Source organism: Pristis pectinata, chromosome 24, assembly GCF_009764475.1.
Source record: "Pristis pectinata isolate sPriPec2 chromosome 24, sPriPec2.1.pri, whole genome shotgun sequence".
NCBI classification, from domain to species: domain Eukaryota; kingdom Metazoa; phylum Chordata; class Chondrichthyes; order Rhinopristiformes; family Pristidae; genus Pristis; species Pristis pectinata.
In genome coordinates this window covers 10076022-10098755 of record NC_067428.1, presented here as the reverse complement: position 1 = coordinate 10098755, position 22734 = coordinate 10076022, and the positions used below count along the sequence as shown (strand labels likewise).

The window sequence follows — 22734 nt, the reverse complement described above, 5'->3', positions numbered from 1 at the left end:
CAACTGCTATTTCCATGCTCGGTGACAGAAATTAACTGTTAAAGGTGCCACCTACTATCTTCATGAATCACTTAAATTAAAACAAGCAACAGGTTCTGCAGCATATCAGCAAAGAGGCAGGAATTGCCTCCTCACTGGGACAGACTCATTTTTCCTGACTTGTGCCATGGACAAAGATCTCAGCTTCTCTGCATTTGCAGCTCGGCCCAAAATGCCTTGATGAGCCCAGACCACGCAGTGAATAGGGACCACTTGCAGCATAGGGAACAGTCCACCGCCTGGCGGGGAAGGTGCCAGGTGGAGATGTACGATATTTTAACAAGTTAGTCAATTAATGACTCATTACAAGGACAGAGTAACCTTCAAAAACTTGCTTCTTTCAGCACTCATAAAGGTCTCTCTGCTACCCCATTGGAAGTGGGATAATACAGAGTAGTCATTGGAGGTTAACGCTATGACGTAGAACTCCCAAAAGTGAAGTGAACTGTGACCACTTTTTGGACACCAATTCTGCTGGTATTCCATGCATAGGAAAGATCCACAACTCTTCAATTGTACCTACTTCTATTGTACATACCTCGAGATCTGACTCCAATCCACGTTGCTTGTGTATCAATGAGCATGAGAAAATAATGACAAAAGTTAACATGGATTCATTGAAAAGGTTGAGTGGGTCATTTCTATGATTATAGTTGTGTTTTAGGTGATACTGCTCTACATTACTTACATTGCTTCTTAACCTGTCCTGAAAAGGTCTTAACACTGACCTTGTCCCTTACTAAGGGTAAATAGCTTTATGTATCCTTCCCGTAATGGAAAATAGATATACTGTATGTGATGACATCGCCATATCTTCTGACACAAGACTTATTTACTTAAAAATAAACAAGCATATCACATGATGTCCCAAGTCATGAAAGGACTTCTATAAATTGTTCCTTTTACTATTTTCCTCTTCAGTGCTGGTATCCAAGAGGTGATCTGATAATAGAATGTATACTTAAGGATGAGCTGTGTGAGTCACAAGATTGGTTACCAGGGAAATGTAGTGCAGTGGCACACAGTGCTACATATTCCATCAATTGGATCGTAAAACAGTGACAGCATCAGCAAATGTTATTGAATCTTGGGCCTTGAATTGTTGCGTAGGAGCTGTCAGCTTATGTCTCGCCTCAGATAACAGAGGAATCTTGAGTTCTGACTGAGCGGGAGGCTACACACATTGTTCCAGTACCAGTCAATGTGCAAGATAAAGGAAATAGTGTGCTAGTCAGGAATATTCTTAAAGCCTAAAATGGCTCCTCAGTTACTTAATGATCCAAAGTTAAAATATACCTGTATTCCAGTTTCTCAGCTGGAAGAGTCTAGTGTAAGGCAGGAATGGGAACTGAAAGTAAGAACTGATTCAAAGGATGAATGGATTAATGTGTGTGTCAAGGAAGCTGGATGGAATATATATTCATTGGAGTAGAATAAATGTGTATTCATTGGCATAAGAGTTTGCAAACACACTGGTCAAGCAACAATTAGATGCCCTTTTGAAATCCCTGCCTTAACAGTTTGTGCAACCTGTGCTGTTAAAGGCTCCACTCCATCTAGTTAAGCTCTCTGCAAAAGCTTATCCAGTCATAGTATGCCTCTATGCTAGTCTCTAGGTCTCTTCTACATTCTACATGCAATCCAACCCCATTATGGACTGCACTTATTTCAGCTCCTTCTACAACTACTAATTGGTAAATAAAATTTAACTGAGGTAAGTAGGAGGTAGTGAAACCAAAGAGACTTCATACTCTTGGGAAAATAATTGTCCAAATGCAATAGAGGGATTAGGGGTACTAATCTACAGATCCCAAAAGGGAGCAATGTGTTCATAGGGCCAGGAAAAGTGTACATGCCAACTATATTCATTTCAGTGAAGTTATGTTCAGCTTGCACAGAATCTTGGTTGAACCGTACTTTAAGTTATGTGAAAGGTTCCAATCTCCATATTAATAGGAAAGACAAAGGCATTGCCAAAGGTACAAGGAAGATTAACCAGAATGATTCCAAAACTGGGAGGCAGTAGTTAACAGTGAACTAGTTGGGAGTCTGTTCACTGGAGAAGATAAGGCTGAAGCTGACCTTTCAGAAGTTTTTAAAGTGTGAAGGGTTTAATTGAGTTAGATGTGGATATTGCCACTTCAGGGAGAGTCTGGAATTTGGATCATACACATAATGCAGGCACTAATGAATGCATAGGAACTTGGGGAGAAAGTTATTTAGTCAAAAGAGTGGTTAGAATTTTGAGTCACTAGGTTGAATAGCATGGATGCAATTAAAGAGGTTAACAAGCCGAAGGAGTAAGGAATCAACCAAAATGTTGGTGAGGTTGGATGAAGAGAGGCTGGAAGTGGTTTAGGTAATGTGCATACTGGTCAATTCAAAAGGTCTTTTATACTGTGTAGTTTAGACAATCATGGGCTCTATCCTCCCCATTTAATGACCTGTATGATGGCTCTCCATGAATATTTCTTACTCTTAAAGCAAAATTCCAAAATATGCCAACATTTTCACACCTCCATCACCTGACCTAATCCTGTCTAGACTCAAGCAACGTATCCACAAAGCCAAAAATGAGTGCAATAATTGTGTCCCAACAGTATTTGGTCATCTCGGTATGTGGCCCTCAACCCATGAGGTAACTACTTTGAAAAGTATTCCTGGCAAATGCTATGCTTTGGTTCCCCTATGCCCATACACTGTTCAGCATGGAACAGAACAAAAGAAGTCCCAGATTTAATCCCTTTCTGAACTGCGTTTACTCACCTCTACCTCTCTATTACCATCAATCTCAGCATCCCCCGAGCCAGAGAATAAGAGTTAGAAGTTCATTAGTGTCATAGATAGTGAGTCAGAGAATCATACAGCATAGAAACTGGACTTCAGCCCACCATGAGCATTGTACTGATCTATACTGATCCTATTTCCCCACATTTGGTCTGTATTCTTCTATATGTAATGGCTAAGTTACTAGATTGGCAGTATTTTTACATCTAATTTCTATTCAGGACCCTTTGCTGGTTATTCACATTTATGTACCAGGCAACATCAGGATTAGCTTCACCTGGAAAGCCCCCACATTCGAATAGCTCACCCATACCAGTACAATAGGAACTGGGACTGGGGTAGAGTATCTGTTGAACCACATCCCAGTGAAAGTCAACACTTTCAAGATATGTTTGGATAACGAATTTTAGAAAACAAATATTGCCAAATTATAGTGGGTTTTTTGTATAATATTGCCTAACATTAGAATTTTTCACCAACTGTTTCTATAGGAGCTGTGTTGGCACACGTGACCCCTACTGTGGCTGGGTTGGAGATGGACAATGCGCGTATTTGGAACCAGGAACCAGGTAGAATCACGTTAACCCCATAACATAATCTAAGTTCTATTTTTCAAAATGGGAGCGGCCAACTGTTAGAAGATGTATGCTAACGTAGTGCTTAGTTACTGGACCAGCAGTTAGCATGGTGGTTCGTTACCGGACTCCTGGATCATTGATCCTTGCTGGTGAGATATTTCCAGAGGGCACAGAGTATGTAAACAGTACCCTTTACTATGAGGAGGGTCACAGATGGAAGCCAACTGCACTGAAAATAAGGATTCATCCAGTTTTCGAAAGAAAAATTTAAATATTTGAGTCAAAGGGGCTGTTCTTTTTAACCTTCACATTTTGCACAACCTGACTCCCAAACTGCAAGGAGGGAGATCTGAATCCTTACCCGAGCTGGCACGTAAGTGACTCCACCACTGTTGGTGCCTCCTCAACCAAAAGTCATACCTGCTGACAGTTGGTTGGTAATCAAATCCAGCCGATTAAAATGGGCTTTTGCTCACCTACTGATTTCCAGGTGGGAATCTTACTCTTGCTGACGTTGCAGTTTACATAAGAACATAAATAAATAGGAGCAAGTGGAGGCTATACAGTTCCTCAGACCTGCTTAGCCTTTCAACAAGTTCTGATTTTGGGTGCTTTTTATGCTTGGTTCCCCAGTTATAGATTCCCTAGAGTCCAAAAGTCTATCCATCTCAGCCTGGAATACATGTAATGAGTCATCTGACAATTTTTCTGAGATTTTTGTCCTTGATTTCTAGATTGCCCCTCCAAAGGAAACTTCCTTCCAGCATCTTCTCCATTTCCATAAGATCACCTCTTACTTTTCTGGAAAATTCTGTCCGATTTGCTGTGTTCACAGAACAACCTTGCTCATGAATACAGAGCATAATTTATAGAACTGTTGGATACCTGTGCGCATGTACCTAAAATTGCCATGCAGAAATCATTTCCGCACTAACACATACAGTTTGAACTAAGTATCACAGGCACGAATTGCAAACTAAAAGATTAAACATTCTTAATTATATCATTGTCACAGTGGGATTTCAGTGATTACCCAATAATTGGGATCCGAATCCCCTTTCCCATGCTCTTGCCTTTTCTTAAACTACCTCACACAAACGAAATTGTTCATGGGTGAGCCTTGACATTGACATTGGATCAAAATCGAGTCATCTATGTGAAATGACCATGAACAGTTGACAAATTGGCCAACCACTCACTGCCTGGGCTCATGCTTGAAGGAGCTTGAGGTATCAGAGGATACTCAGGAACTGAATCAAGTTCAAGAGAGAATGTAGAACACTCACAATAAACCGATCAGATCATTGCAATCTTTCATATTCCTTGCCTTTATGCTTTCAAATTAAATTGCATCCAACCTGAAAAGGTTCAGAGAGAATGCATGGGATTTTTATCATAAAGATTGTGCATAAACGACCAAACTTTCTTCTTTGTTAATCCTGCAGCATTCCATTTGAACAAGATGTTGATCATGGAAATACAACACACCTGGGTGACTGCCAAGGTGAGTTTTTATTGGGTATTGGCACACCCCTGAAAGCCAATCTCATTATCCCCAATAATCCAGTGTTATAATGAGCTGAGTGATGATGTATAACCTCCCAATGTGGGGAAAGGGAGTTACCATCAAATAAGACATAATGAGTACCTCCAAAATCAGACCATAGTCTTGGACTGGGTAAAGCATAGTGAGATGCTTAGAACAGGGTCACTTAGCAGAATTCAGTCCATTATTCTCTGACTATGGGCAAGTGACTGGACAATGGGAGCACCTGTGATGCACCCTCTGCATTTGCCACAGCCACAGAAATGGCCTTATGCCATTGGGGTGGGTGTTACATGCTGGCCTTGCAGACAATGCCCACATCCCATAAATGAAAAAAAATTCCTCAGGGTTTTTTTTTGTGGGGGGGCAGCAGGATCCTTTAGCCCAGGACCAGGGTAGGTGGGGGCCCAATTACTACGTGTACATTGACAGAATGGACTGACTTTCGGAGCCTAGGTGTCTGATATGGGAGGGTCCTAAGTTCCCCAGCTGCGACATTTTGACAAGTTTCAACCAAACAAAAATGATTTAATACTTTGCACCAACTCACATTGTGCCAAAAGAAAATACACAGAAAACACCTTTTGTCATGTATTTCTGATAAGTGAATCCAGTGTTAAGACAAACAGATTTACTGATAATTGAAATTGACTGTTTCCATGGAAGCAGACTAATTTTTTTATAAACTAAAATGAGATACCTTCATTCAGTGTAAGTGAGACATGACAAATTTGTGTAATACAAACTTGTGCCAACCCAGGGGAGCAAGTGCAAGAAGAATTTTAATGAATATTTATGTAGTTTTTATGGCTTTTTACACCATCCAATTCAAAAAGCAATTAATTCTGAAGTTTCTATATATATAAAATAATAACTAAAAATAATTGGGTTTTGTCATATATTGTTTATGATTCTTCACGTTTGCCAGCATAAAATATTGAGACTTGATTTTGAACTTTAGTTTCAATTTATTTAAATATCTTTTCTTTTAGATTCTCTCTTCAATTTTTGCTCCTCATTTCAAAGCAGGTCTATCCAATACATTATAAATAAAAGCAAGCAGAAGGTGCTAAAAATACTCAGCCCGTGAGGTAGCATCTGTGGAGAGAGAAACAGAATTAATGTTTCAGGTTAATGACTTGTCATCAGAGCCTTTTTCCAACCTGTTGTGAGAACCACATGTCTAAACCAATGAGGAGGCAGCCTATGACTCCATGTGTAGAATATTGAGCAAAACGTAAAAAAGCAAAGTGTGTGCACAGTGTTACAGCTTGTAGAGCCACTGCCTCGTAGCACCAGCGACCTGGGTTCAATCCTGACCTCCAGTGCTGTCTGTGAGGAGTTTACACGTTCTCCCTGTGACCACCAGGGTTTCCTGTGGGTACCCAGTTTACCTCCCAAGTCCCAAAGGAGTGTGGGTTGGTAGGTGAATTGAATTAACTGTAAATTGCCTCCAGTGTAGTTGAGTAGGGAGTTGATTGGAATATAGGAAGAATAAAACGGGATGAGGGAAAATGGCTGCTTGATGGTTGGCATAGTCTCAGTGGGCTGAAGGGCCTGTTTCTGTGTTACAATGCTCTATGAGAACTCCCCAGAAACACAAGATAGAGAATACCTCTCATCCCTCACACAAGGATGCACACCATCTCAACGCCAACCCTCCGCTTGCCCCATTCACTGATGCTCAAACTCCCCAATACCCCAAAACTTCCCAAAACACCTCGAAGCCCCTTGATGCCCCATTACCCCAAAATGATATGTGCCAATTTCCACCCACCCTCTCCCCAAACAAGGCACCAATCTCCAATAAAAACCGAAGATGCTGGAAAAACTCAGTAGGTCAGGCAGCACCTGTGAAAAGTGAAACAGTTAACATTTCAGGTTGGAAAAAATCCACCCAGCCAGTTGAAAGCCCCCCAAATCCCTGGGGTCTTGATCTGGGCTCTGGCTCCCAACCTTCTTCTTCCACAACACACAAAAGAAAACGTGTAACTGGGTTTCCGTAGTTCCTGAAGTCTTGAGCTTTGTTTCCTGTGACCAGCCCACAGCTGTAATGTTGTTCATTCCATTCCACACTAAGCATGTATAGAGTCATAGAATCATACGGCACAGAAACAGGCCCTTCAGCCCAACTGGTCCATGCCGACCAAGATTCCCACCTAAGCTAGTCCCATTTGCCCATGTTTGGTCCACATCCTTCCAAACCTTTCCTATCCATATACCTGTCCAAGTACCACTTAGTAAGCCTTTTGCAGCACTCAGCAATTTCAACTTCTGAATACTTCTGATATTCAAAAACTTTTAAAAATGTAAAATTAAAAAATCCCAGAGTACCTAAACACGTTTAACAATCTAACTCTAAATTAGCTACAATTTCCTCACTACTGTCCCCCTCCTTACAACCTTGTACAGGATCTTTGTTCAGGTTCCCAACTGCAAGTAGAGGGGAATACCCGTGAGTTTCTGCTCACAAACTGGGCTCCATGAGGAATTAGGTTGAAGAAAATTCAACAAAAGAAGTGCAAGCAGCCAGCCTCAGCATTGGGACTTTGGCACTCACATGGAAATCCCAAAGTTGCTGTGCAGGCGGCAGCGAAATGTCGGCTGTTCTGCAGGGAATGTGTCAACATTTCTTCTTAAAATCTGGGCCATTCGTTGTGTTTCTCTCTCACTAAGTGCTGTCTGGCTTGCTGCATGATTCCAGCAATTTTATTCATGCTCCAAGAGTTGTGTTTTGAAACTAAAGTGAATTTGCATTGGTTTTTAATTTTATCTGTTCACTTAAGTACAAGGTTCATACATTGAAGATGTGCATTAAAAACACACAAAACAGTTTGCAAACACTCCAATTCTATATATTGCAAACTGATAAGTGCCAGTTATCTCATACAAGGCCCATTAGTCAGCAATAGTGCCCATTCATTTTGAAATTAGTAGAGGATGTTTGCTTTAAATGTGTAATCCTAGAAGAGGGGGCGATGAAGTGCCTGATCTTGTTAAAAGGTTCCCTCTTCACTGGGGACATGGAGACAAAAGGCAATGGGTCTTAGAGCATGGTCAGATTTAAGTAAATGGTAATTGGGATGGTAATTGCAATCCGGAGCTAGAAACCTGATTTCCAATCAGATTTAGTCTGGACAGTAATGTCTAAAGAAATAGATTGCATCATCAAAGGCACAGGTTGTGATTGCTCCCATTGAACTTGGGGTTATGTGGGGGAACGGGAGGGATTGTGGAGTTGGGGATAAGGGGATGTGGGATGGTGAACAATTAGTGGTGAGAGGTGGTTGAAGATGTGGTTAACTATTGAAGCGCTGAAGGTTAGGTTAACATTGTTTATGGGCCATGATCAGAAGCCCACAGCACTTGTTTGAGCTGAGATAATCAATCACAGTCAGAGACATCTCCAGGAAGATTCAGTAATCTCTGTTCCCCAAGGTTGATAAGGAAAAGGGAAACAAACCAATCCCTCTACAACGGAGTTCATGTACTTGCCTCGTTTGACTTAAGTGATTAAAGGAAATTAACTATGCCCAAGGGAAAAGAGCTAATTAAACTTCTGTTCATAAAAGTTAGGCATAGATGCTTGCTATAAAGTCAAATCGATATAATGCTTGGAATTTCAATAATATAAAAATCTGTTTCTTACCTGATTCATAGAAGGGCTAGAGAAATATAATGTACCTGACCCGTTAAGTAATGTTCACCCCATGGAGTGTAACATAAAACATTAATTAATTTTATCGAATACAGGGTTACAGATGGATTTATAATTATAAGAGGGAAATGACAGAGTTTAAATTAAGAACAGGTGCAACCTGTTTAAGTGTTTAAAATGTTCTCAATGTGTGCTATCAGATTTGGTCTCTTCCCATGGTTAATTATAATGGAGGACTAACAGGGCTCCTGATGGAAACTGCAGGCATCAATGTTAAGATGCAAACTCTCAGTATACCATCAACCCTATGATGCTGTCAAATCAGATGACTCTGTTCCAATATTTCCCTCAAAACCAAAATTTAAGAATTCCCTGATAGTGTGAAGTCTCATGAGTAAAGGCATCAGTATTACCATGCATAAAGACAGACAGGGTTGTGTTTAATTCTTACTTTGTCTCCATTGGCATCAGCTAGACATCAATTAACTAACAGTGCCTGCGAACTCAAGAGGAGAACAATCAACCTATGTTCCCATTCCCATTTGTCAGACTGGCATTCCTACTGCAATGAACATACGTCCTCTGTGATATCCATTGTCTAGACTCTTATGCATAATAACTGCTCCTAAAGTACAAGAGAACTGTACATGATTGTGAGATCCCAACACTTCCAGGAAAGCAGAAAATGAATTTAAAAAGGAAAGGTGTTAAAATCCTCGGGAGACAACAGTAGTTAACAGTCCACTTGACTCCTTGGGATTATTGCCTTACAGTCACTACAGCAGTAGAATCTCCACCAGGTCCACCTTGCCATTGAACCAAAACTTTGAGCATACCACATGGTATTGAATGGACTGATTCTGCTCCTACAGTTCGCAGTGGGTGGTGAGTGGGCAGACCCTTCACGGGGTGTATTTTGACCATGGGATGATGGTGTAGAATTGCCAGTTGCCAATCAGCAGCCCATTTTGGTTTCTATTTGAACTCAGCACAATGCCTGACATCAGATACCTCATCTCAACCACTGGCATCAGGAAAACAGCTGCAGCAGATTTCTGCCCCTCAGCTGAAATTCCCAACCTCTGTGCTCCCAAATCATATTGAGGTGCACTGTGAGGAAAATAACAAAGTGGTATTAATGTAGGCTCAGTGTAAATGGCTGATTGATAGTCGGCATGGACTCGGTGGGTTGAAGAGCCTATTTCTGTGCTGTATCAGTCTATGACTATGACTCCATGACACTACAGTGAACAGGCAAGGGAAAGATCCAACAAAAATCACATCATTGCAGACGGTGCAGAATGCACTGAGCAGTAGGGGCTGATGATGTTGACAATCCAGGAGCAAAATTCTAGCTTCGCAAGAACCTGACAAAGTTTTTGGAATGGTCGAACTCAAAATCAATGAACCCCACTCCCAGCGGTTCTGAGTCAACAAGATTGAATTTTAGATCCTACAAATGAAAAAAAGGTCAAGGGTCAAAGGGTGAAAGATTTCACCCTTTAGGAGCTTTGGGGGACAGTGAGTAGTGGTGGGGTAAGTGATGGAGCAATGATTTTAAGAAGAATGGCAATAGTTTCCTCTGGTTTGTGCAGGCTGAACCAGAGGCAGCACAGTAATATAGGAGGAAGTGTGTCTGTAGCTGAGTTCCCTTGTGAGCATGATACAGATAAAACATGACAACAACCAGTTAATTGAATTGCATGTGGGGCAGTGACAAGATTATGAAATGGAAAATTTGACCTTGTAATATCAAGGAATGACAATAATATGCAATGATTGGCGGTGCCCAACTTCAATAAACAATGATTCCAGCTTGTTAATTTGTTATCCTTGTTCCCACCATAGGCCTGATACATGAAAGTTTTGTCGAGGAGCCCAACGGTCTGGTTTCTGTCAACCTCCTGGTGATCTCAGCCATTGCTGCCTTTGTGATCGGAGCTGTTATCTCTGGGTTCAGCGTCTGTTGGTTCATTGGCCACCGGGACAAAAAAGACACAGCAAGGAGGAAAGACAAGGAAACCATCCTTTCTCACAGCGAGTCTGTGGTCAGTGTTACCAAGCTCGGTGGCATGGTGGAACGTCGCTCCAGAGGGCAGCCGGAAACCCTGCTTGCTCCTCTCATGCAGAATGGCTGGTCGAAGAACTTGATCAAAACCAGCCAGCATCACCTTGATTCCACAGTTCTCCCGACGCCGGAACAGACGCCACTGCAGCAGAAACGCAGTGCGGGCATCAGAAGCTGCGAGTGGGATCAGAACCTGATTAATGCAAGCCTGAGAGATCAGTCGTGCGCAGGATCACCAATGATCCTCGTTGACTCCACGCACCAAACAGTGCCCCATCACGTTGGCAACATGCGGGTCATCCCAACTTCCCGCCATTCCTTCCATCGGGATCAGGAGCTGGTGAGTGACAGTAAAGATGTCATGGACAACCATTATCTTACGCATGGTATGAGAGAACAGCTGGACAACCCAAGTTCTCACTATAGGTCGTCCTTGGGTGGGAACGGAGGTAGCCATGCTTTTGTGGAATATTCAGTATCTCCTCATAACAGCCCCAAGAGAAGAAGAGGTGCATCCACGCCCGTATTGCCGCAAGACTATATTGGGGATGACCCAACTTGTTCCACACAGTGGAATTACGAGAAAGCAAATGCATCCATACCCTCACAGCACATGAGGAGTCAAACATTTAACAGAGGGGAAAGTTCAACAGCTCTGCAGAGAAAGGACCCAGTGACTGTGCACCACGTACATCTCCATCAGTCAGTCCAGTCCGTCACCGGGCAACCTGACCTCGCAAGCTTCAAAGCACCAAAAAAGTCAGGCGTTGAAAGGACACCTTCAGCAAAATGAGATACATTCTGCTTTCCTATTTCTTCATTAATCTTTGTGAAAATGTGTGACAAATATTTAAAAGCAAAAGTTAACTACTAGAGGAAAACTGGGCATGGAGACAACAGTCCTCCTTAAACAACAAAGACCTGTCCTCAAAATAATGGATTTATTTCCTTTGCAAAAAAAATACATGAGCTTCAGAAGGATGTAGGGGAGAAAATTACTGAGGAATCTTACTGGATTTCTCTTTACTGCTGCCTTTTCAGGAGCCATAGTAAGAGAGAAAAGTTATCCTGGAATTTTAATTAGCAATTATTCTTACAATTTTTCACAGCAAGACTTTTATTACTGCTAATCTAATAAAATAAAATCCAACTGCACAAGATACTGGCTGTGCACTTCAGAAAATCATTAGACTCCCTTATATGAGTTTCTAAAGCTGATTTACTGTTACTTTATATCATTGCTGAAACCAATTCAGCATGATCCTTTGTTTGGACAAGCTACATTGGGCTTAATTTCAGATTTATGCAGATTAGATTTACAGCAATGCATTCTTTCGGTATCAGAATCGTAGATTGACACAGGCTATGAGGACAAACATACACACACCAACTCTTTGGCAGAACTTTTTATTCAGACTCATTTTCTTGCCTTTCCTTAATCTCTCCAACACTTCTTCAAACTTCTTTTGAAACTTATTTTGAATCTGCTTCTGCCACCCTTTCAGACAGTGCATTCAGATCCAAGCAATTTACTGCATAAATGATTTCTTCCTCAAGTCACTTCTCATTCTTTTGCCAATTACCCCATGTCCAAGTCATCTGGTTACTGACCCTTCTGACAAAAGAAGACAATTTCTCTGTTTTGGTTGTGAAGACCCCTCATGAACAAATCCCTTAACTTTTCTTCTTCCAGCTTCTTTGTGTCTCCAATAACTGAAGTTCCTCATTCTCAGCACCATTCCAATTAAACTCCTCAGCAGCTACTTGAAGGCCTTGACACCCTTCCTAAACTTTAACACCCAAAACTAACCACAATGCTCCATTTGCCCTGACTGATTAATCATGATTTCCATCCTTTAGTGTGCTATGTACAAAGCCAACGATCCTGAGAGCATTTTGAAAAACTTTCTTCACTTTTCCTGGCCATCTTCAGAGATTTGTGGATATAAACCCTTGGGGCTCTCTGATCTTTATAGTCCCTTTAAAATGGTAATTACAAGATAAGATTGTCATATTGCCTATTCGCCTGCCCCATGTAATGCAGCTCACCAATATGAACAACCACCAAATCTCATAGGGTTGCAATAGTGGTCTAGTGAGCAGACATGGACAGAATTCAAGTAAGCTGACGTCTTCCCCAAATATTAATAGGAGACATTTTCTCCAAATCTCTTCTGCTGCCCTTTTCTCTTCTGATAAAAGCAATGATACTGTGTCATATATAACTGTAGTTCTCACAAATTACCCAATGAATACTTGTCTATTAAAGGACAGAAGGTGCTTCAGGTGAGTTTAATTTTATACTCAACCAGGATTAGATACAATTCCAAGCAACAGTCACTGAATGATCAGCAAAAATGGGAACAAATATTGACTGATTTTGTCCTTGAACCCAGGGCTCTGAGATTAATTGTACCACTGTCCACAAGCCCCCTTAAGTTAAATCACCAATATCATTTACCAAGGAACACATTAAAATGAGCATTAAGCTTGTCCATGTCCAATCACGTAATTGATTTAAAAATAGTGTAACCCTCCATCAGCCACCTTACAGAAAACACAAATCTAAATTGCAAAAAGGAAAACATCAGTCATTTTTTAACTTGAAAAGAAAGGCTGTGGAAAGCCAAATCTGTCTGCAATTCAACCAAAAAGACTACAAAGTAATAAACTTTGAATTTATTATGTAGACTTCATGTCACAGAACCAGCTTCCCTATCTCCTGGCAACTGTGGTGGTGTTACTGGCTAGAAAGTATCATCTGCATCCTGGAACAGAGGCAGTGGGGCAACATTTTACTTAAGTATGGTGTGATATTAAAATGATGCTGAACACACAGAAATATTGTAGACAAAATTTCCTTTCTCTTGGATTCTGCCCAAGGTTATCCAGTCTGCTTCCCTTTACCCTACCAAACAGACATGAAACAAAATCATTTATGCTAATGTATTTTTCAGGAATACATGATACTTACTGGCATTTTATTTAATTCTATCCAATAAGATAAAAGAGCTATCCAAATTTAGCATAAATTTGAAGGAAAGCAATGCTGATGTTTCCAAAACTGTGTAGCCACAGCCCCTTAAAACACAGAAAGTACAGTGACTGGTAACATTATTTGTCAATTCTTTTACTTAGTTTGGTTCAGATTTGAACAAAAATCATAACAAAAAGTTCAAAAGGCAACTCTCCTCTTAAACACTGAATGTGGGAATGGAAAGCTTTGCAAACCCCACATTCCATTTCTTATTAAAATCTAACCAAGAGGAGCTCCTGGAAAGCAGCAGTAAGAGTCCTGACGTAGTTACTGTAGCAGAATGCAAGCACAAACTTTTCACGGAGAAGATGTCATTTTATAAAATTTTAGATAAAGTACAATTTTAGAAGCACTGATAATTTTGATGATGGTGTAATGGTTGAATTTTGCAATGACTGTGAAAGACTTTCTCAGTATTCATGTATTTATGAACTGCACATTGTGTAAGGTAGGGTATATCTAGAAATGTTAGGGGACTGAGGACACTTACTCTCAGTGCTGTCATTGGAAATTCAGCAGAGTACAATGAAGGGCACAAGAAATGTTCATACCACGCCCAAATGAACTGTGAAAAAACCCAGCCATATAATTACGATTCTGTCCCATTGCACTCAGTCGCGTCTAGAAGAAGGGTTTTGACCAGTACAACACTAGTGGTTGCAGGTCAGTCACTGGCAGAAGCAGTGACAGAAGCAATTTAAACTGATGAATATATTATTGTGACACAAGTAGTCTATTGGCACAAATTTAAAATGTCCTGGCTCAGGTACAATTTTACCTGTAGCGCCTTGATATCAGTGACAACACTGCCTTGCTCTTTATTCTAAGGCCAGTGTTAATTCCACAGCTCCCCATGTGGTAATTTTCCATTAGGGAAACTAGAACAATGATACGGACAAAATGGCTGATGAATAAGCCAAATTATAATATGTTTCAATTCAATGGCCGTAGAGCAACCAAGACATTGTGTTAGTGGTGCAAAATCAGTCCATGGATAAAATCATCACTAATGGGTGAGAGGCAGGAGCATACCATCAGAATGTATATATACCGCCAGCAGGCTGTTCTATGAAAGATGTGTCATTCTTCCTGCTCCATACTATTTATTTTCCATTCATTTCAGTCAGCATTGTTTCCAGTTTGGTGGCAATAGTCTGCATCAGACTCAGTGTTTCTGCTTTATACTCAGTCTGAAAAATGTCCAGTAGCTTAATTTTGGAATTAAGTAACAACGAGTGGGCCGAGGAATTACAACTAGTGGCAATCATAATGATTATTTAAACTATTTGAACTATTTTGTAACATCATAAAGAATTTTTTTTTCATCATACTGTGACTTAAATATCAATAGTTCTATTTATAACTTTATCTGTTAGGTCAAAATTTATTTTGCAGGTAACTTTCCAGAAAGAAGTTAATCTTGAACTCTGATGAGCCTACTGAAGGATGTTTGAACGCTGGCCAGGCCTGGTCCCATATGCAATTGATCATTAACAATTATACAAAATGTGTGTGTTGCTTCTCCGCCAGCTTACTCATTCCTTGCGTTGCATGGTGCTGTGCATGCCTTGTGTGGGTCTGTGCAAAATTCTTTTGACATGGGCTTAGATTTGGGCATGGAATGTAGACATACCCAAGCCAAACTGAACAATCTGCCCCAACCTGCCAAGCAGGGCACTCTGGGCATTGTTTCTGAGCTCGGCCAAGACTCTTAAGTCTGGATACAAGACTTTGGGGGCCAGCCTTTCTCTTGTAAATAGTATATCGTTTACCTCCATTGCACTTGACAAAAATTAACATTCTATGACAGATTCATGATGGTCCTAATTAAACAACTGGGAGCTTGATTCTGTCATTAGTCAGAGCTTACTTCAACCTATTTGCTTAATTATAATTGTTAGTGCATGATGTGCAAAGGAGAATAAATACAATTTGCCTTAAGGCTGCCAAATCAGTCTCCTTGGGCACCAGTTGGATCCACATCATTACTGTTACAGGCCATATTAGACCTACCATACACTTTGCTCATTGGTTGGTCCACACATGATGTACGTTAGACCTGTTAAAAGAAAATCCAGTTTGATGCTCAATGATATTGGCATAAGTGATGAACTTTACCAGCAAATCTGAGAAGCGCTTGTTTTGGGAACTAGTTTGGTCTTCAAAGGATGGAAAATGCTGCTAGTTTGAAAGGAAAGCCCATTATTGGAATAATTTTTGGGCTGACAAGATATAATAACCACACCTCCCTCTTAAAAATATTGGGAGGGGAGGTGAATAAGGGGACTTCAGTAGTTTAGCACTTGATTTCTAGCCATAGATCACAGGTGTGAGTTGCAGGATAGCCTGTCACTTGCTCGTTTCTTGTTGAGGAGTGTCTTTCTATGGCCATTGCATGCAGTGCCACTCAAAAGCAAGATGTTGCAGTTTAGAAAGAAACATGGAGGGTACTCTATCAAACCGACTTCTTTTGAAACAGCTCTCTTTGCTGCTGCTCTCAGACTGTTAATCGTGGTGGTTTTAGAGATGCCCTTGGCTCAGAATATGGAGGAAGCTGGATGGTGTTGAGATCTTTGAAGGAAAAAAATTCTCCCAGTTCTAATGGGAAGCTCTGTGTGTGCGCGTTTGTGTGAGTGTGTTTGTGTGTCAGTGTGTTTTCTTGTTTTACAAAGGGACTGGAACAACAATATGTAATTCAATTTTTGCTTATGGAGTAAAACCCCATGATAATGAAACTTCTTTATAATGAAATACCTTTGTTGTCAAATCTACTCCTGATCTGTTTGCATTTTGTTGTCATTCACAAGTAGCTATAAGAGTGTTACATTGTGTGCAATATACCATCTAAAAATCCAATCTCTCTCTCTCTCTCTATCTCTCTCCTTCCATATACATATAACATTAATACAATAACACGTTATAGCTCTGCACATGAGTCACTCATGACTATACTATTAATTAGGAAATTTATTTTTTTTTATTTGTTTTGCTGATTGAAAATGTACTAAGTTTAAAAACACATCTCATAGGGTTTCTGGGAATAAACAGAACCTGCAGGGCCTCTATTATCTTCTGTTAACAATGAGGATGCTCTATTATCATTTAGTTTCTTGTTGACAAGTACCCACAACACAAAACTACCTTCAAGTAAGAATCCAGTTGGCACTAAATTGGTAATCTATCAATACTAGGCACATTATAGGAGGCCACAATACCAAATCAATCACTGCATTCAAGAAGGACTTAGATAAACCATTATAGAAGAAAATGATGAAAGGGTGTGGGGTAAGAGCGGGGAAATGGTACCTCAAGGTTACCATTGGTGTAATGACTGGTTGCTTCCTGTGCTACAAGTTTTACCTCGCCAGGAGGTGGTGAGAGGAAGAACCAGAAAATGTCACATTGGCTGCAGCTTCTGAGGATGAATCTCAGGCACATAATATGTCTGTTAGAGAGATCCTGCTCTGTATCTGCCTATACTGCATCTAATCAGATGTCCTTGATGCAGATGAATATTCTTTACCCCAACGCTAAACGTCCCTCAACTCATGAAATCAAAATTATGAAAAATGTACATTTTTCAGATTGCTCAGATTTTGAAAGAAACTGATTCTCAAATGTTGATCATGGAAATGAAAAAGATTCCAGGTGAGACTTAGTTTACTTTTAAAGTTTGCAGGTAATTGTTTTGCTTTAAGATAACCAAGGATATAATCAGAACAGATCAATTCTTCCTTCACAATTCTAAGTGGGTAAATACATCATTTAGTGTGGGGCTGAGTAACAAACCTAAGTTCTAAGATGTAAACCCTAACCTATTCTGTGCCTGCTGATCTTGACCAGGGCAGTAACTGGAAGGCTGCAGTTCCTCTCAGTGCACTCAACAACAACAGAAAAGAGAAAAAAATCATCCTGAGCTCTTGTTCTTTGAACACAGCCTGGTGAAGCTGATGGAGTGTGCTCAGGTGGCGAATGGGATGGAGCTCAGCTCCATTTCCTTACGCACGTCATCCCCAGGTTACGGCAGGGTTCCATTCCTGTGAACTGTTCATAACCCAAACAGATCGCAAGTCGGAAATGCGGCCGTGAGCCGAGTTCCCATGTGGCAGAAGGTGCCTGCAGCTCCACAGCAGCCGGCAAATCCATCCCACCGATCTCCCAAATGCTCATTCATATGTACGAGCTGTACATAAATCGGGCATTTGTAAACTGGGGAGGACCTGTATAGTGAAAGAGTCTGTGGATCCTCAAGATAACCATGCCAACTGAGATTCCACAGGCATTTTGGTGGCCATGTGAATCTCACTATGAGTCAGCCTGTTGAAAATCCAAGATACATCCAAAATAGCCCATAACCAAGCAGCCTTCAACCTGTTTCAGGTAACCCATTTTGCAAATCTGCTGGAAGATGGCATCAGATGAGCCTCGGGCATTAATGGATCAAGTGAGATCTGCCATTTTACTAATCCCAGGTAAACATGTTTTAGGCACCACGCAGACAACCTTGAGTTGAATTTCTCCCCAGTTCAAAATTTCCATTTTTGTTGAATGTATTTGATAAAACATACAACCACCATTCTTTTGAAATTTCCAGAGAGTAGAGAGATTAATGTACTTGAAATTGGAACAGGCATTGCAGACCATGAGTGAAAATGTATCTAACTGTTTGAGTCAGATAAGTACAACTGGACTGCGCTTCCCATTACTGTCACTGCATACTGACAGAATAATCAATGAACAGTCAACCCTACTGAATTGATCAAAGTAATTCTCACCGTCTTGAGAATCAGGTAAATCTCTAATTAAATCTTTGAGTTGGTGACTAACTGGCATTCTCAGCTGCAATGGTGCTAGGCGTTGTTTAATCATACTTTCAAGAATGGAATGCACTGCTTTTCATTATGAATCTCAATTTTTAGGCATTTTATTCTGAGTTAATGATTTTAATGAGAGTTGTTTAGGACATGGGCAAAAACGTTAGCACAATAGAATGAAACAAATGGAGCACAGAATGGAAATGTCCAATTGCCCTTTTCTAAAAGGGGCCACAGAGATCTTGCATGCACAAGGATTTGTCTATCCATCTCAGCAACTTAGGGTTCTCGGTACTAGGCCGTGTCTCTTCTCCAAATTAATGTATTGTGCAAAGGTCCACTTGTATTTCTCCCCTATTTGTAAAAGGCTGTCCCAGTCTCTCTTGACTTCTGAAACAGACATGCACTGGCTTTTTTTTTCTAAATATTGTGTTCTCTTTCTGAAATGTGAATTTTAAATGCTTATAAAGGTCCTACATAATAAAAAAAAATCTGATGTTGTAAGTTTCTTTTACTTTTTGCTGTTCTGATGATACAATATAGTAAAAATGTAACATGGCATTAATACAGTGTTTCAGCACTGTCCTGTATGATACTCTGGGGTGTATAACAAATAGCTATGCAATTCGCAGTTTGTTTTCAATCTTGTGTAACTTAAAAACAACACAACCCCATCAAAGCCTGTGCTTTATTCCTGGACAGTCTGTATTTTGCTTAATGTGTATAGAATATATACAGGATTTTCATCACTTTATCGTGGGGTGTTGTGTTAAGGAAGCTTTAGTAATAATTGGCATTGCAAGTGTGGTATTTCAGTTGCTGGACATTATTTTCCATTTAATGTTATAACTGAGGGCACAGTATATTGAGATTGAGTGGCAGAGTAGGTTCAACATGAATATTTCACAGCACTGACATGGATTCATAATCTTTCCCTGATTCATGGTGAAATTTATGTCTGTCTACCAGTAATGCTGCTATTTGAAACACAGGTCATCCTACTGACTTGAATTAGCACGAACTTTAATGCTGACATTAGATTGGTAGTTTTATGGGTCGGGTGTTATGGGAAGTAGAAAAAAAGTGACTCTGATACTATAGGTGTTATTCTTCTCACTGTTTGTTGCTGAGGCAAAACTCTGTTGTACCAGACCTGGAAAAGCTCATTGTGGAAACTTACTCCACAGTGTAATGAAAAAAGATTGTAAAACAAGAACACCCTCAAACATTTTGGACACATATATTTTTGTATCAAGACACTACACAAAACAATGTATTTTTTTTTATAATTTCCTTATTGATGTATAATTCACGGATAATTCATTATAAACACCTATAGTGAATGATATTCCTTTATATGGCACTGAGAGTTAACTTATGAACATTAAAGATTTCACATCATGCGATGTATTTGGGAGTACTGTGAACCATTCTGACCTCCATTTTGTCGTCTTGTGAGGGACACCAAAACTAGAGGCCATAAGTCTAAAGTACAAACCAATATATTTAGTAGAGAATTCAGGAGAAACTTCTTTATCTAAAGAATGGTTGGGATATGGAATTCACTACCACAAGGAGACACTGTGGGGAATTTCATGGATACATTTTACAGAAGGGTAGATAAAGAGGAGACAGGATAGTGGGATTGGATGTTGAAAAGATTAGTGTCAGCATAAGTACAAAAAGCATCAGTTGGACAAATGGCCTTTATTTGTGCTGCAAATTCAACTGTAATTCTATTCGACATTAAAAGAGATGAATTGCCACCCATTCTTAATGCCACAGGAGATTAAGTTGTGCCACTGTAAATGTGGTTCAGTCATCTGGTTTTAGACCTTCAAACACTTGGCAAGCTAATCAATTGTACCAAAAAAATGAAATAAGAATAACCTGTGGCTAATGTTGGGATCAGTGTGAGGACTTCCAGTGTGGGTCAGTATTGGAAACAATACTTTTTTATTGCGTATGAAATGCTTTGGGATGTTCTGGACCAATGAAATAAGAATTGGACCAACATAAGTGTAAGATTTGTAAGTAACGAAGGCGCACTCACACTCTGCAATGTTCTCCAAGTGCAATTTCTGAAAACTGCTACTCTTTCCTTTAAATGACTAACTTTAACTTTTAACTCACTGCAATCCAACTTCATCAATGTTGTCCCATTGATTGTACAGAATTTTATCGACGTCAATCTAACAATTATACAACATGTTTATGACTTCTCAATTCGCACTAATTCCACAGTACATTATACTTATAAACCCACTGAATGCACAACGTGATAACACTGTAAGCCCATGTGCACATTAATACTGTGTTCAAATTATCTTTGTAATCCCGGTGATAGTGCCACAGAGCTCCCCTGAAATCATACTGATTGTGCAGCATATTAGCTCTGGAAACCTATTGGTTATAGTGGACCTTAAACTAGGATTAAGAAGAGAGTAAACTTAAACATTTTGGTCATAAACTTGTGAAATAAGTTAACAAAGAATGCCATTGAAGTATGGTTAACCTCAAAGCATCCTGAAAGCTAAATTTTGGCTTATTGTGCCTAATCTTTAAGCATTATGTAGCCAAGTTTTTTTTAAATTGGGTGCTATTTACATGAAAACACTTCTGAAGTGAAATACAACAAATGCTGCTTTGTGTGCTTCTCTCTGACAAATGGTTGGTGTATGCTGTACAGCAGCTCCTCATATAAATCAGTGTGCCATGTTGATTTGATAGCATGACTGATGAGAGAGAGCAAGGGATCTCCTGGATGGCAAACACGCACATGTTGCAGGGTTCCATTGGGGCCATAGCCCAGCAGACATCCCACGTGGTCGACCATTTTCCTGAACTGACAGGAATTCCACTGCCACAAGGTGCAATTAGTGGACAACCACAGGCACAAATCATGCAAATGAATGCCGATTGTACAGGCACTATTTCTTCTATCTGCATTCATCTTGAATACCCACCTTGAATACTCATCTTGAATGGGTATGAATGCTCACTCATTTTAAATACCTTTTGATATACCTCATGACGTAGTTCAAGATCAAGGCATATATTCACAGTGAGGCCATGCTGCCATGTAGAAAATTATAGATCACTCTAACTGTGCCCTCAGATCATTGTCCATTGCCTGGACTACTCTGTGGGAGCCCTGCATTTTCAGCCGAGTGGATACCCAGACATGAGGTGGCCTGCTGCTTGTTAGCAGCACAGTGGTGCAGCTAATAGAGACTCACGGTGCCAGAAACCTGGTTTCAATCCTGACATCCGGTGCTGCCTGTGCGGAGTTTGCCTGTTCTCCCTATGACCACGTGGGTTTCCTCTCACATCCCAAAGACGTGCAGGCTGGTAGGTCAAGTTAATTGGCCTCTGTAAATTCCCCCTATTGTGCAGATGAGTCGTAAGGGTTAATGGGAATGTGGGGAGAATAAAATGGGATTAGTCTAAATGGGTGATTGAAGGTCAGTGTGGGCTCAGTGGGCCAAAGGACCTATGTTTCTATGGCTCCACACTACACAACCAGACCAGAATGAGAGAACAGTCCTTGCTACCAACCATCAGGTAAGGCAGAACAATCCAAAGAACACCAGCAAGAGGAGGAAGAGCAAGGAGGTCAAAAGAACTGGAACTGAAGCAGGAAATGGAGGAACAGGAACAGGAAAGGAGTCTGCAATGTGGACAATCACTTTCTGTCTGGATTCTACATGATCAAACACCTCATGAATGATAATAACATCAAGTGCACATTCGTACTATCCTTGCCTTACCTTTATATCAGCTCATCATTTCATTCTCATTGAACAGAATATTTTTTTTAAAAAGCCATTAAATGTACATTCCAATCCATTTATATAAATGTAATTGTTTATCAGAAGTGCTCCTGGTTGCTGCAGTATAGGTATTGGTATTGGTTTATCATTGTCACTTGTACTGAGGTACAGTGAAAAACTTGTCTTGCATACCGTTCACACAGATCAATTCATTACGCTGTGCATTGAGGTAGTACAGGGTAAAAACAATAACATAATACAGAGTAAAGTGTCACAGCTACAAGGAAGTGCATTGCAAGTAGACAATAAGGTGCAAGGTCATAACAAGATAGATTGTGAGGTCAGGAGTCCATCTCATCGTATAAGGGAACTGTTCAATAGTCTTATCTCAGTGGGATAGAAGCTGTCCTTGAGCCTGGTGGTACGTGCCCTGA

At 40.3% G+C, this 22734-nt stretch overlaps 1 protein-coding gene across 6 annotated transcripts in view; it reads left to right on the top strand.

The window, feature by feature from the left end:
- Window positions 1-19293, top strand: part of sema6bb (sema domain, transmembrane domain (TM), and cytoplasmic domain, (semaphorin) 6Bb) — a 426944-nt gene extending 407651 nt beyond the window's left edge. For 4 of the 6 annotated variants that reach the window (XM_052037846.1, XM_052037845.1, XM_052037844.1 and 1 more), the window contains 3 exons: window positions 3318-3395; window positions 4850-4908; window positions 10457-19293. In XM_052037846.1, coding sequence (XP_051893806.1) covers window positions 3318-3395; window positions 4850-4908; window positions 10457-11469 — 1150 coding nt within the window. In that variant the 3' untranslated portion in view covers window positions 11470-19293. The remainder of the gene's footprint in view (window positions 1-3317; window positions 3396-4849; window positions 4909-10456) is intronic. The other 2 variants (XM_052037847.1, XM_052037849.1) reach the window with 2 other exon arrangements.
- The last annotated feature ends 3441 nt before the right edge of the window (window positions 19294-22734 follow it).